The sequence below is a fragment of the Epinephelus moara genome, chromosome 19 (genome assembly GCF_006386435.1).
Source record: "Epinephelus moara isolate mb chromosome 19, YSFRI_EMoa_1.0, whole genome shotgun sequence".
In the NCBI taxonomy this organism is placed as follows: Eukaryota; Metazoa; Chordata; class Actinopteri; order Perciformes; family Serranidae; genus Epinephelus; species Epinephelus moara.
The window spans coordinates 17,308,340-17,324,116 of record NC_065524.1 but is presented as its reverse complement, the minus strand read 5'-3'; the positions used below and the strand labels follow the sequence as shown (position 1 = coordinate 17,324,116).

Below are 15,777 nucleotides of genomic sequence, written 5' to 3'. Positions count from 1 at the left end.
GCCAGCATCTTTTTTTGCATGAATTCTCAGGTGCTCTGAAGAATCACACTGCCTACTGAATGTACTCAGTGGCCTGCAGGTAATTACTGACAGCTTTGAACAATAAAGGTAGTTGTGTGACCTCATGTTTTGATGTCCCTTAGATTGAAGTAGCTGGAGTCACAAAAGTTGGGGTTGTTTTTGAGGGAACGGTTTTGTTTATCATAAAATTATGACTAGGCAGTATAGTTTCAATGCCATAAAATGGGCTTATACTAACAAGCAATTTCTAGTTGGGTTTTAAAAGCAGTTTATCTCAACCGTGCCTGATATTTTCCCCAATTTTATCTTTTTAGTTCTTGCATTTTTCTTCTCCATTAGCGATAAGGCCACAACATATTACCTTTCAAGCAGGTCAAACTGAAGTCCAGATGACCCTTTTATATTTCATTTACTTTTTGATGCAGACTTTTTAACAGGAATATATTATGCATGGAAACACATGGTGCAGCCAGGCAGATCATAGTAACATGCTTTGCTCAGTGAAACACTCATTTAACAGTTGACGATATTTCAGTAACATCTCAACTATTCATTTCCCGGGAAAAATAATGAAGCACCTGGTGTTGTTTGTTGCTCTTCTGCATATATTTTTGGTTTGTTTATTGACTGATGTTTTTTGGCAGTGCCTGTTTCGAGGCTTTGTTGATCCATTTGCTGAGAATTGCAGAATCTGATGTAAATCCTCTTCAGCGAGGACAGCGCAGAGAAAATATCTCCATTTTTACCCAGCTGGTTGTTTCCCATTGTTCAGCACTCACTCTGCTGAGCCGCAGTGGCAATCTGTCGTGCCACCATGAAGCCTCACATCAGAGCTTTTCTTTAATTGTTAAAAAGCCCCGAGAACCAAGATGTCTTGAATATTCTAAGTTTTGAACATGATAAGCATGTTAGATATGTAAATCCGGCACTGTATGTTACACTGTATGTGTGCTGTTGAGCTGTGATGGCGATAATGTCATTCCATTGTCTTCCAGCCTTGCTCAAGTCTGTGTCTGTGTGAGTCCATGATGTTGACAGCTTGGCAGACCAGCAGTAGGAAGAGTGTGGGCGAAGGCCAGGCAATACACTGAGCTGAACTCACAGTCTTAGAGGCCCACACGCCTTCATTATTCAGTTGGAATCTATTGAGCATCTGGGACTAAATTATTCATCAACATCGACCTAGTTCCAGGGTGCTAAGTTAGATACTTGGATGTCATCAGGCGTTCTGATAAGAGCTGCTGCTGCAGTGTTAGTGATAGCTGCCATGGGTAAATTCATCCCGTGTCTAACCATGAGCCGTTTCTATCTGCCGTCCCGCTCCCTCTCACTCTCTCACTCTCCCTCCCTCTCCTCTCACTCTCTGGCACACTAATGATGTGTTGCTGCAAGAGTGAAGCTTAGGACAACAAACTCCTCCCAATTAGTCTGTGCAGACTACAACTCTGGTCAGATCTGGACACGAGCAGGCCACTATCGTTGTAAATCAGTGCCAGCATGAGAAATAATGGCACGCGGTTCGAGCAGGAACATGTGCAGAATACTGATTCCTCTGCCTTTAGGGGCATTTGGAGCTTTGGCTTCAAGGGCTGGTGCCAATTACAGAGAAGATATAAATTACACTTTTAGCTATAGCACTGGCTCAAAATGGAGTCCTGAGCGTATCCTTGGTATGATTTATCTGGGATTATTGTGAGATAAATACGGAAATAAAAGAAACACGAGGACAATACCAAGTATGAACAAACTTGTAGCAGTCAGTGAATTTCTGACATTGGATTGCCCTCCTGGTTAAATTTTTAGAAAAGTCAAAAGCTGCAATATCTATTTTTATTTTCTTTTAGACATTTTTTTATCCAACACAAAATACAAAATCTTTGCAAGAGATATTCATAATTGGTGGCGCAGTTCCCATGATACTACCAAAGATAGTAATAATCACTAATTATTTCACTTGATTCAGCACAAGGATACGTCTGTAAGTGAAAAACATATTTTACATCATGCTTATCTTTTAAACATTGTGAAGATACTAAAACCTGATCTACTGGCATAAAAATGCTTACTATAAATATGGCTATAAAACACAATATGATAGATCACTGTCTACATATAAACAATAAGAAAAATGTGGCTTTACATTTTTCAAACAAGAGCTTCAGTTCTACTTTCAGTTTTATAACATTCACCCAATAGAGAGACTTTAGCGCAGTCCACCTCTGGTATCTGGTAGGGTGCAGTGTGAGCATTTAGGTGGTGAAAGTAGAGGATCAGATGCAGTTGTACAGAGATCAGAAGTTGTGAGGCAAAAGCTGCAGGTTTGTGTGCACTTCAGCAGACAAGAAGGCTTTTTTGTGTAGCTAAGCCATTTTCTCTTTGATTTTTCAATCAACGCAGAATTAACTGGCTGATAATAGCGCAGCATTGTTGGCATTTCGAAGTATTGGGATTTACACCAGATCTTAATGAGCAACAGATTACGGACATTGAGTAAAAAACTATCAATTTTATTATTGTCCCCGATCAGCGATATAACAAGAGACAGAGCTTTGCAAAACAGGAGCTTATATTGGACAAAAACAGGGCTTACCAGGAAAAAAACAAACAAAACAGAAAAGCAGAAAGGCAAAAAAAAACAGCGAGCATCCTCAGTGGAATACATTACCGGGACAGCAGAGGCATGCTTCGGATAAACCCTTCAGATGCCTTCAGTGTCCTCCTGACTTTCAGCTCGTCTCCAAAGAGACATGTTGTGTGCCAGAGAGCATTCATCAAATTAGACCAGAGAGAAAACAATGTGAAAACCCACGGCTCTCCATAGAGACATGCCGACAGGTTATCACAGAGAAGGTGTCTCTTGCTCTCGAGCACCGGGTTAGCAGCACACAGCATCCTCTCTGAAGAGCAGCCCTCCCCTCCTCTCCCTGCCTGGATTAAGAGGGGGGGACATGCTTCCTGGGGAGAAGTGTACAAATGTAGTGCATTATAGTAAAGCCACCTACTCCATATAGTAGTTATTAGAGAGTGGCATTGGACACTGTGTAGTTGAGCATTAGCGGGGGAACAGATCAGTGTTTGTAAGGTTATAGATAACCTGGTGTCCGGCAGAATGACACTGCTGACGAAGCTTTAGCGAGCACGCATGCAGAACACGGCTCGGCCTGGACATCTCATTAAGGGGGACCATTATCAATCGTCAGCGATCGAAAGGCAGCATGACAGTGCTAAAGAAAGCACCAGGGCGCCTTTGGCTGAGTCAGGTTGGAATTTCCTGGTCCACATCCCCTTTGATGGTTCAATCAGTGCACGAGCCAAGGTCAGTCGATAGCTTTACTTCACTATAAGGTCCACTAAGATTTATTTTTCTGTTCCTGTCTCTGTATATTAAACTCCCCTGACACCAGAAGTATTTGAAATGATACCGTACTTGGAAACTATGAACATTTTCATACATTTTGTATGAACACTAAAAGCTGGTTTCTCCCTACAGCATCTCTTTTTCTTCCATTATTGTGTGTTTCATACTCCCAACTGTCTCCCCAGGTTTTCTCAGTGCATCTCATACGAGTGTGCCCACTGTCGTTCTGAGCTGAGGCAGATAAATGAGCTGTGCTTTAGGTTCACCATGGCTTCAGCACTTTACCGCTAGATTAATGATGCTTTGCAAGCCCAGAGCCTTTGCTTTTAGCATTTTAGAAGTACCTTCATAAAATGAACTACAGGTACATCTTGTTTATACGCTTACCTATTGGAGCATCTTTCCTGTGGGCATGATGCTCTACGCATCACTAAACCTGATTCTACTGAGCTAATGAACCCTCCCAAAAGCATACAGTATTTCTGGAAAACTTCAGAAAAAGATGCCATTAAGACCAGGAATTTTTATTTTAAACTGTGTGAAACCCGCCACATGCATATCCTGCTTTATTTCTCCTATGGAAAAAGATCTAAGATTTCAGTGTCCTTTTCAGACATCCCGGCCAAGCTACCTGTCAGTTTTCATCACAGTGGCTAAATTGCATGGTAAGCCCCTCACATAGCCCACATTGAATTGTCACGGGTGAAAAAGAAGCCAAGCGTTGGAGGAGGACACCATGAATTGGTAATGTTATTGGATTTCAACCAGGTCATGACCACATCAAAATGTTGACCTACACGCTAATCCCGGCTGGCACACCGACGCCCAGCAACACGTGAATTCATTTTAGCATTGATTCAGAGGCTTACATCCACTAGACACACAAGATTCATTTAAAAGTAAAGCATAGAGGGTTGATATTTTGATAAGATCACAGAAGGATTGGACTCAGAGGTCGCTTACAGGCACAATTGAGCTCCAGTTACACAGATCTACAGGCAGCCTTTGTCCTTGGAGGGTGAGCTGACATTATTTTATGGCGTTGTTATTAAAGTATATATCATGGTTCTTGTCACTTATTTGAAAATCTCAATCAAGGTCCAAAGACACATTTATTCAGCTCCTTACAGTTATTACAGTATGTCCATTTTGTAAAGGTCAGACCTTTCATAATCAATTTTCTCCCATCTTTACAAGCAAAGGGGATATAAATGAATCAAAGCTTTAGTTTGTGCATTCATCTAAAAAGCAACATTTGATGTCTGCACCTTTGATGATAAAAATTAAAGATTGTCTTTGAAAGAGATAAACAGATATCCTTATTCATTATTGTATTTCACTGTGGCGGTGGAGTTGAAGGCCTCACGCTGTAGCTTTCTGACCTGAATGAGGAGTCGGAAACATATAAATATGAACGGGCATACACCTCCACTCAGGTTATTCTATAGGGAGTTAACCTACATCTAGTACACCCACATCACATTGCTTCCTCTTCTCCACTTGCAAATAAATCTGAAGGACAGAGTTGAAAGGAGAGAGAGAGAGGATGTGAGAGGAAGGTAGAGAGGGAGAGAATGAGAGTGGTAAGGTGGGAAGAAGAGAGAGGGAGTATTGATTCCTTGATTCCCGTACCTCTGCCAGTGAGTGCAGAGTGTCAAGATCTCCCGCCAGGAAAAACAAATCACAAGGCTGAAGTGATGGATGTGGCACTCCAGGATCCGGCGGTTTTGCCATCTGGATGGCCGACACTGTATATCAGCCTCATGCACAGCAAATTAAATATACATTTGGATGGCTTCCCCGGTCCTCACCCGGCACAGATGCACCAAAAACAGCCCTCTGCCACAACTCCCTTAATGGGTTTGATCTATCATTTCCAGGTCTATTATGTAAAGATGATGTTGGTCCGTGTTCAGAATGTCGAAATGATGTTACAGTCACAATAAAATCGCATTATATGCAGCCAAATGGATGTTAAGCAAAATGACATCACCTTTAATTTCCTTAAGATGAGTCAATACTAATCCAACTTGCAGATATATTTTGATGCACAGTCAAACATCAGTGAAATAATAGCGCAAATCGAATAAAACCCTGAGTCCATCTTCATTTTGGGGGCCTAATGCATTTCTCAACCCCCTTTTTTTTCTTGTAGCTGTGTGAAAAATGTCAGTGCAGTAAATATTATCAAGCATGCATTTCAGGATATAAAAATATTAGTACAAAGAGGATAAGTAGGGGTGCAAGGCTAAACATATAGCAGCAGGTTATTCTGCTTAGCAGCACTCCATAACCGAAAATCTAACCCGACCCTGAAGAGGCTGCCATGCTTAAATGAAATGACCTTTAACGCAGAGCTGATCAAATGGCCTGAAGCAAGACTATAAAAGAACATTGCAGTATAATGTTTTACAGTGTACTTTTTTCTGGTCTTTTTGTTTGCCCTTTCCCATTTTCCAAGAGGGTAAAATGTATCGTGTCTGGCGGGTGAAGAAGTGCATTGGAAACAGTCTGAAATGGATTTGTTGCTGGAGTAGATGTGGCAGCAGAATAATGAAGCACCTCTGTATATGCCATGATTTTGGTTTATCCTGGATGCTTATTTTGTAAAAAGAGATACTGAATCACATCGAAAAAAATGTGAAAAAATATTGATTTAAACCTCGGCTGCTGTGCCCTTTGTTTTCCAATCTCTTTTTTAAGCTTTCATGGCTGGTTGTCCTCTAAATGTCAGAGGTGTTTTGTGATGGCTCTTAACAATCCCTTGAAGGGCTATGCAAAGCCACACACTGCAGCACAAATTGAGCATGCGAGTTGACAATTGTGCTGTGAACTTTAGCCTCTGCTGTTCCTCAATAATCAGATCTCATTTCTGTAAGGATAGTGTTGCCTGGAAAGCAGTGTAGCAGCTGCTGCAGCGCCAGGCAGCGTGTGACCGTGTTGACAGATAAATCCAGCAGCCAAACAGTGTAGCTGTCTGGATTCACATCTCATCCGCCCCGCTCTCCTTAACCTAACCCTCTGAAAACACCACTACTGGTAGCTCTGAGTGGGAGCCATCTTACCCCATTGATGCAGCGGAGTATTTTCATGCCCTCACCACTCTCCTGTGTGCCTCTCTCTTTTTCAGACAACCGACGACTTGCTGGTGGCATCAGCCGAGTGTCCGAGCGATGATGAGGACATTGATCCCTGTGAGCCGAGCTCAGGTGGGTTAGGTTAGTCATCTCTTTTTATTCTACTTCTCTCTGGGTGTGTCAGTGTGTCTCTGTGTGTCATAGTCCACCCCCACCAAGACACTCTAGGCTAACACACAGTGTTTAAATGAGCAGATTGGAGTTTTAGTTAGAGCTTGAACACTTCTCAGAGGCAGAGTCGCTCTTCTTCTGGCAACCAGTAGCTGTGTGATACATCAAGCCGGAGGCTATCTATTAGGTCTGTCTGGGAAGCTTCCAGCCTGCCACAGACAATGGTTTTACTGGTTATTATATTTCAGTGTACAGGAATTGAAAATGTAAATTCAGTAAAAGTCATAAAAGGCAGTGTTTTTTTTTATTTATTTATGAGGAAAGCCTGAGGCTACAATGGACAGTCTGAACTTGGAGGGTCTAGGCTAACCTTTAACTGCGATTGCTTAAAGCAATAGTTCTACATTTTGGGGAATGCACTTTTTTTCCACTTTGTTGAAACAGAGAGAGTCAGATAAGATTGATACCACTCTCATGTCTGTACACTGCCTATGAAGCTATAGCCAGCTTAGCACAAAGACTGGAAACAGCTAACCTGGCTCTGTCTGTAAGTTAACAAAATCCACTCACCATCAGCTCTAAAGCCCAGTTCAGACAAGAGATTCACGATGAGACGAAACCGCTCTAGAATGTTGCAGAGAAAAGTTGCAGTGGCGTGAACTGGCCAGTTTCAGCTTGACTCAAGCTGACTGATGGTGTCACCTGCAACTCAGCTTGTCAAGTCGCCAGCGGCTAATAAACGTAAGGCACGTCACCTGTTTCGACAGCCAATCAGCTTGTAGTAAATTGCTGCTCGCTGTATGTGCTCATGTCACACACATAGCCTTCTCATTAACTGATGAATTGTAGCTAGTTATTTAAACAATTGTGGCATATTGATTGGGAATACAGACCATCTGAAATAGTAGAAATGCAGCTGCAAGAAGTATCTCACTGTCACTATCCTCATTCTTATTTTAAGAAGCTACAAAATATATTCAGCTACAAAAAATCTTGACAAGCTGGAAATCAGAAAGGAAGTTCAGAGGGTCGTTGCTATGGAGGCGATACACCATTTCGTTGAGTTGCATTGGTATAAAGTGACAGGTTTATAGAAAGTCGCAGACCATGAGTTGCAAGTTTCAACTCGACTCCTCGCGAATCTTTGGTCTAAACTGGGCTTAAAGTTTTTAACATTTTTTACCTTTTTGAACGCCGCTGCCCTCCTTCCTTTGTCTTTTCTTTGGGCGTAAAGCTTATTTAAGATAGGCTTACTGTTTCCCCCGTTACCAGTCGTTATGCTAAGCTAACCAGCTGCTAGTGCTAGAATTATAGTTACTGCACAGACATTATCAATCCTCTCATGTAACTTGCAACAAAAGAATCTTAGTGCATAATCACATTTCCCAAAACTTTGGAATTTTACCTGTTATGTGATAAATAGCTTTTTTTCAGTTAGTAGTAACTGATAAGTTTCATGATATTAAATTCCTCCTCTGCTTTTTAATTGATTGTTTGGCTTCCACCCATTGAGATGTAACTTACCCATCAGCGGTGCTTTTTTCACAATGGCTCTGTCTCAGAGAACTGCATGCATAGCTAAAATTCCACACTGCCTAAGGTGTTTTGCATGTGTCGAAGCTGCTGTTATTCCCCTGTTTTAATTGTGCACATATTTTGTCTTCATCAGTTCGTGGCATTTGCTAATGCGCAAACAGAGTTCTTAGAAGGACAGAACAAAGCACAGTTGTAATTATCAGACCCACATGACTTCAACACACGATATCAAGGAGAATAAACCCAGAGAGGAGTGTGTGAAGGCTGATTTTTACACAAATGTGTAGGGGGGCCCCGCTGTTGTTAATTACGTTTTAGAGCGAGCAGTGGGAGTTCATCCTGTTGTTACTCATGCACTATTGTTCAGGTTAGCTGTAGGTGACATCCCTTGGAGTTTATGATTGCGGCACATATCAGGTGTTTCTCTTCATAAAACAAACAAAAATATTTAGGGCAATAGTTATAACTGTGTGTTCAAGACCCCTGGTATATGTAAACAAAAAGAAGCACTCCTTTCCCTCCGTTTTTAGCAGCTTTACTCTGACAAATTGGAATTGTTAATCTGTTTGTTCCCTGCAATGCCGCCAAACTTCTAATCTCTTACCTTGCCACACACGGAAGGCAATTAAGTCTAACCCTTGCTCCCACCTATGAATAGACGGATTTTCAAATGCATTGTGAAGTGATGAGACGCACAGAGAACAATTAAGTCCAGACCCAAGGCCCCCCACTCCATCTAGATGTGCTATCGATCAGTATGTGGTCATAAAACCTCCACTAAATTAATGTCTGCCCCACAGCAAAGACTATCAACTTTCTAGTCTGTCTCTCTTCCTGTTCCTCTGGCCTTCCACTAGCAAGATTAGCTTTTGCCACACTTACTCTGCTCCTATACTGCTCATACTGCGCATTAGAATGATATTCCCATTGGGCAGCATCACAATAGGTACTTCCAATGTACATCTGCTACCTCTGTCAAATAGCATACACAGGAGATTGGTCTGCACACTGATTCTCACTAGCAGCTCGCATTATGATATTTTTTGACAAGGGCATCTGCCAAAACATCAGTCGTGAACTGTGTGATGCTCAGGGACGCACGCTCCCAGAGCAGAGTATCCCTCTCCTTCTGTGATCACTGAAGGGGATTTGACACCAGAGCTGCGGGCTCCCAGGGTGGCAGCTGTCTAACACCGTATCCTGATTAATATCTACATTCAGAACGATTCACACGCTCTGCCAAGCACTCACCACGTCTCAGACGGGGTTGCTGTGTATAAAGAACCGGATCCACTGTCTGCTGATAAAGGACCACTTTCTCATATTACTGCCTAGCCAACTCCTTTTAATGACACCAATAATATATATAATTTTTCAAGCAACACCTCGACAGTCTGCTCCTGTCTCGCAACTCAAAAGCGCAGGCCAGATGCGCACACTCTTGACATGTCTGTTTCTCTCAACCTCGCGCTCAGGCTTCGCAGCACATGTAAAAGTAGGATAATGTTGGTGTTTAAGCGATCCCAAGAGGTGAGCTTTGAAGCAGACTATTATGTGAGCTATCTGTAGCCCAAGGTCAGCTCTAGATCATCCTGTATATCATCTGGAGTCCCACAGCAGTCCCTATCTGCCATTGAGTGACATCAATCGGGTAAACTTACTTATTGCCATGCTTTATTTCTCTTACCTTCGGAAACCATGGAAAGCCGGTGGTACCAACAGGGCTTATCACCCGGCAAGCCTCAGATTAGATCATACTGCAGCAAATTGAATCCTCCCCCTCTGGTTCAGGAAACCACTAAGGAATACACAGACCCATGATGCTGCAACACATCTGATCTGTAATAGGAGGCTGGTTCGGGGAGTGTGCATATACTAAGCAGCAGGGCTGTGACAGCTGAGTATCACTGTGACTACAATTACAGGCGCACATTAGGGCACATATCTTTGTGGTGCCTATTGTGAAAATTATTAGGCGAAATAAAATGTGCCAAGTGCTTCAGCTTCCATGTGATGTGAGAAAAATAACAAGAGATATGCAAATATTCTCTATAATGACCTAAAGTATCTTGAAGGTCAATTCTGATGTTATAGAAATACTATATAAATCCTGACATTTAGCGTAAAGGAGTCCTGCATTTTTCACCCAAAAGGAAAAAAAGATTGTTCATTTAAAGGCCAGGATAAAGTGTTGGCCAATCATCTGCAGAAAATCACTCGGTTGTGTGAAAATAGCCTAATGAACAGTCTGTTGAGATGGCGGCCGGTGCTGATTTTCGAGTACCAACCTCGGTTTTCATGGTGAAAGTTAATGGAACAGGTTGTTTCTGAGCTGCATGGGGTCAGATGGAACGGATGTCTCTTACCTGCCTGCTTCATTTCATGGGCGTCATGCAGGCCGTTGATGGAGGGCAGCTGCTGCACAGCGACCCATATCCAAGGTTACACCCCGCAACTGCCTTTGTTCCTCATCATTTCATGTTTCTCCTCTGAGTGTTCTTGCCGCTGGTCCTTTGTGTTCGCTCAAATTAGTCCAATTCCAGTCACCAAATCTGGTTAAATTATATTACATTTTTTGGGGAATAAAAGGAAGTTTGAAAAAATATAAACTGTTAATTTAAATGATGTAATTCATGTGTCATGTGTTTTGACGTGATCGTTATTGTCAAAGCACTGAGCCTTGGATCCAAGTTTATCACTTACTGCATTTTTTTTTCTTTAGAATTTACCCTCTGCCTAGTCTCGCTCACCAGACCTTTCTCAAGAAAAGAAAGGTCTCGCTGGGCCGACTCTCACTTTGAGATTGGAGGAAAAAACGCTCCGGCTGCTTGTACTTCTTTCAACCAATCACAATCGTTCTGGGCGGTGCCACAGCAACTGTGCGCTTGCAAAAATATTGCCGGGGGGAAACAGGTTTTGGTGTAACACGCCCACAAAAATATCACCTACGGGACGCGAACCATGGCAGAAAAATGGCTACATCCCCGCAAGATCAAACACCGCAAAAGTTAGTAAAGGACGTGTTGAAAACGGTTGAAAACTGCTACATAACCGGAGGTGGTAGGGCGGGACTTCAGCGGGTGGCTCGTTCCGCCCAATGAGAGGCTGATCTCTGCAGCAAACTTCCGCCCACTCAGACTACCCTCTGCCAAGTCCTGTTCCTCGAACGCAGACTGGCCACTTATAGTGTAGCATCAGCAAGCTCTGACAAGGGTCAGACATGGCTGTTAATCATTTAAGATTTTCTTTATTTTCAGGCTGGCTTTGTGGATTTTTAGCAAGTCATGATTAAAGAATGTGCCTGTGGCATGTGTTACAGCGATGCTCGTTTCCTGTAGAGTGTGAAAGGAGATGTGCATTTCTCCCTCGTTCCAAAACCCAAATCAAACCATGAAAAGTGCAGAGTAAGCAAACTAGCTGCTGCTTTTGCTTTTTAATGATTGTAACAGTCAAAAAAAGACCTACCGTGCTTCACAGGAGCTTTGCCAATATTCAACCGGCTATGTGGCACTGCAGTGTGTGCAGATTAACAGCGTTTGGCTTCCCCTGGAGTACACCAGCCGAAGACCAGGCAATTGCTGCATGCCTGTACAATTTATGTAGCTAACACGTGCTGCCAGTTAGCTTAGTTTTGCGTAAATACCGTCAACAGCGGGAAACAGCTAACCTGGCTCTGTCTAGCAGTTACAAAATCCACCTATTAGCACTGATAAAGCTCATTAATTAATATGATATCACATATTACATGTATTCATAAAATGATAATTGCTACACACAGATACAAGAGTAGTATCAATCATTTCATCCGGCTCTCTGCCAGAAAGTGAGCCTATTTGGCAAAATATCAAACTACGCCTTTCAGTAGCCTGCATTGAGTAAAAACATAAAATTAGATCATGTTTTATCACCATTTTTTCATCTACTGTAGAAAATTGGGCAGTTCAGCAAATGTTCAAAATGCTTTATTCTGACTGATGTTAGGTAGCACAGAGTTGGTTGGTGTAATACATTTGGCTGTCTTTAAAAGACATACTTACTGTACCAAAATGATGCTCCCTTAATTGTTACTGGAGAACAAACCCCAGTGTGCATCATGCTGAAAAAAATGAGGAACACATAAGAAAGTTTCTCCTGCTCTTGATTTCGGAATAGACAATGTTTCTCCTCTGAACTTAGAATCCTCTGATCCCAGTCTCTCATCTTTTTTCTCAGCGCAGAGTGCACACAAGGAGAGTGATATATCCTAACATAACACTGGATGCGTCAGCCCGATGTTTATCTTTAATATGTTTACACCTTTGCTTTTTCCGCCATTCCACCATCATTAATTATGTAACATGCCGTCGCGTGAAATGTGATTTGTATGAAAGAAATGGGCTCCTTGTTAAATGCGAGTACATACCAGCAGCCTCAGTGAGAGTTTTGGTAATGCGCACCCTTCTACATTTCACAAATAATCTCACGGCGTTTTTATTCTCAGCTCCAGTGGCCCTTCACTGTAGATTGCCCATAGGCAGGTTAAGGTTAATCATCTCCAGTTTCCTCTTCTCACTGTGCTCTCTCATCTTTTTCTGTCCTCAAGCATTCTACAGTGACATTACTGTAGCAGCTACTAATGTGTTTGACATTTGTTTTAATAGATTTAATTTATGGGTGGGGAAACAATACATCGAGTAAACTAATAAATCAAACTGCAAATGAATACTCTCTTTAACCCGATGGCAATGACTTGAATGCACCCAGCCAGGAGGGAAAAAAATTAGAGTAAATTATTGTTTTAAAAGTAGCTGTGAGATTAATGAAACATTAAGAGCACTGTGCTGGCTTAAGAGGTCACTGCCCACATTTAATAGGTTATTCAATCATACCCAGCTGGAACTCTGTGTGTGCTCACTCCTTCCTTTGCTGAGCACAGTGGCATGCATCTTGCTTGCCAACAGACTGCCGCTAGCAGAGATGGCTTAACAAATGAAAACCCCTTCTGAAGACCGGATGTCTATTGAATGTGATCAGAGCTCGTGCCCATCAACACTGATGACCTTCAAGCATTACGCATGCTCTTTTTGCAAAAACCCAGTGCTGATATTATGGCATACTTTGCCAATTTATGCAGACAATCTTATGGAATTCTGCCATTTTTGTTTTTTCTCTGCACTCTTTCAGCGAGGATTATGCCGTCCAAGTCTTCTTTCTACATTCTATTTTAAATGAAGTGTGTTCTGAGAGAAAACAGGATTTCACACTCACTGTCAGTCTTTCTCTTTACTGATCCCACCATATTTATATTTTCAATTATTTTTATTTTTCCGCCACACATCTTTTGGGTGTGCTGACATTGATGCTAACACAATGTGTCTGTTTATAAGTCTAAGTAGGGCATGAAGGACTTTGCTTTCCCAGGAAAAGAAAAGAAGCCCAGCCAAAGGTCAGCGATGTTAATGGTATAAGTAAGCAGGGGCTTGGAAATATTACCCAACAATTCACAGTTGATCAATCAGTAAAATGCTTTCTAAAGATGCACTTAAATGCTGCATTTTTCTTTACTGACTTCTCCATCTAGCAACAGCATGAAGGACCTCTGATCTGTGCACTTAGTGTCTTTGTCAGAGCCAGAAAAATAGAATATTTATTATGTAATGGTCATTATGTTGCCTTCAGGATGTAAAATGCTGTCTAGTAAAAGAATAACTGTAGCTTTCACAGAAGGAAGTACTTCTACTTATTTCCAAGTACAATGAGAATAAAAAACTTTAGAGATCACTATTTCTGTGAGCCACTAGTTTGAGTAAAAAATGTGATTTTTGGATTTCATATGCAGAGACATTGGAAAAACTAACAAAAAGAGTGCTTTCACACCTCACAGACACAGTTCACAGAACAGTTTGTGTCAGAATGTTTAAATAACACACAGTGTGAGTCTGTACTTTAGATCTGATTATCTTCCACAGAAGACTGTCCAGCTTTTGTGCAATGGAAAGCTATGACGCACAGTATATATCACAAATGTAGACTGTAAGAACATGTAACCCGACTGTAGGAATCTAATCAAGAGACGACCTCCAGACTTGTGACGTTCAAGCCGAATAAGCTTCGCCGCCTTCTTTCATCTCGCCTGTTATAGCAGCGGCCCTGTGGGCAAAGGCTTAAACTGCACCATACCTTTTACTGGGCTAATTCAAACACCTTTTAATCATTCTCACTTGGACCTCACTTCATGCTCACTCAGCTCTCTGTTCATCATCCACCATCAGCATGAGCAGAGCCACTTCAGGCTCACACATGCATGCTGTCACCATCAGGCATGCTGCCAGCATGTCACAAGTACAGGATGGCTCGCATCACTTCTCGAGGACACTCAGATAATTAAAGAGGGAAGAAGGATTTAATAAGTGTTTTGGCTCTGCTGCAGTTGATACAGTGACCTGTCTGCAGACTGATCCCCAACTCTATGACGGCTCTGACAGCTTGTGATTATGGCTGGATATGTGAAGTAAGAAGATGGTATAACAGTAATCTGGCTGAATAACAGCAGCGTGTCACTGAGCATACCAACTAAGCCGGGGGTCGCTCTGAAGGCACCCCTGCAACCACACCTTCTTAAGCTCTCAAAGATGCACGATGCACCATTCATGTTTATCAACTGCTGTAGGTAGCAGAGGGCAAAGTTCACATGAAATCACATTTCATTGCCTTCTTGCTTCTTGCCTTCTTTGAATTAATTTGCCTGATACGAAACTCAGCATTGCCAAAGTGCATCAGTTTTTGAAAAAGCATCGTCCAGGTATACTCTGCGAATCTCTTTCGACCCATTACCACCACCAGTTAATGAAAGGTCAAGCCCAGCCTGTCCATTCAATATTCCCTAAGTAGTCCTGGTTGCTCCATTACCTCTCAACAAGCCCCACATGCACCTGAAATAACCCCCCACCAGCTCCACTCTCTATGTTTTCCTTCATCCATGGCCCCCGTCAACTTGCTCTCCCTGTTACAAATTACCAAACAAATGAACCCTCTCGCTGGAGACAAATGAGGAAAAATAGTCTTTGAAGAGGACCATTTATTCAAATCCCGCCTGACAGTGTGGAATCTCTGATCCCATTCCTCTCCTTGAGAGCACGTGGCAAAAAGAAATCAGCCAAAAAGAAGGGGAATCACATCAGGCATTTCACAGGCTTTAAAGTAACAAGTTCCGCTGCGCTGATGCTAATATGTCGGAGAGACAGGCTCATGTGTCCATACTGAAGAATCCAGGTAGACTTCAGAGAAAAGATGCTATCAAATAAACCCTGTGGTAACCAGAACATTGAAGCCAACCAATCGTAGTGTTCACATCATTGCACTCTACAGTGTCTCTCTCTATGGCGAATGTTATTCCTGGCCAGGCTATTTAATTTTCTTCACTAACATTTATGGGTCGGGGTCATCTCGGCTTTTTTATTTACCGTTTTCTTGCACATCTCTTCAAGACGAATCTCAGCAAAGGCTTGGTGAAAGCAAATGATTTGTGACTAAATGACTGAAACATTAACTGTTGTCCTTGTGAATAAAACAGCAAGGACTTTATGATGGTCTGGATGTGATACTGTAATTTGAGTCTCGCTCTGGGATGAGACG

At 42.1% G+C, this 15,777-nt stretch overlaps 1 protein-coding gene across 1 annotated transcript in view; it reads left to right on the top strand.

Moving 5' to 3' along the window:
- LOC126406699 (neurexin-1a-like) overlaps positions 1-15,777 on the top strand; it is a 285,366-nt gene that overhangs the window by 260,894 nt on the left and 8,695 nt on the right. Inside the window, 1 exon segment of the mRNA XM_050071161.1 lies at positions 6,510-6,597. Coding sequence (XP_049927118.1) covers positions 6,510-6,597 — 88 coding nt within the window.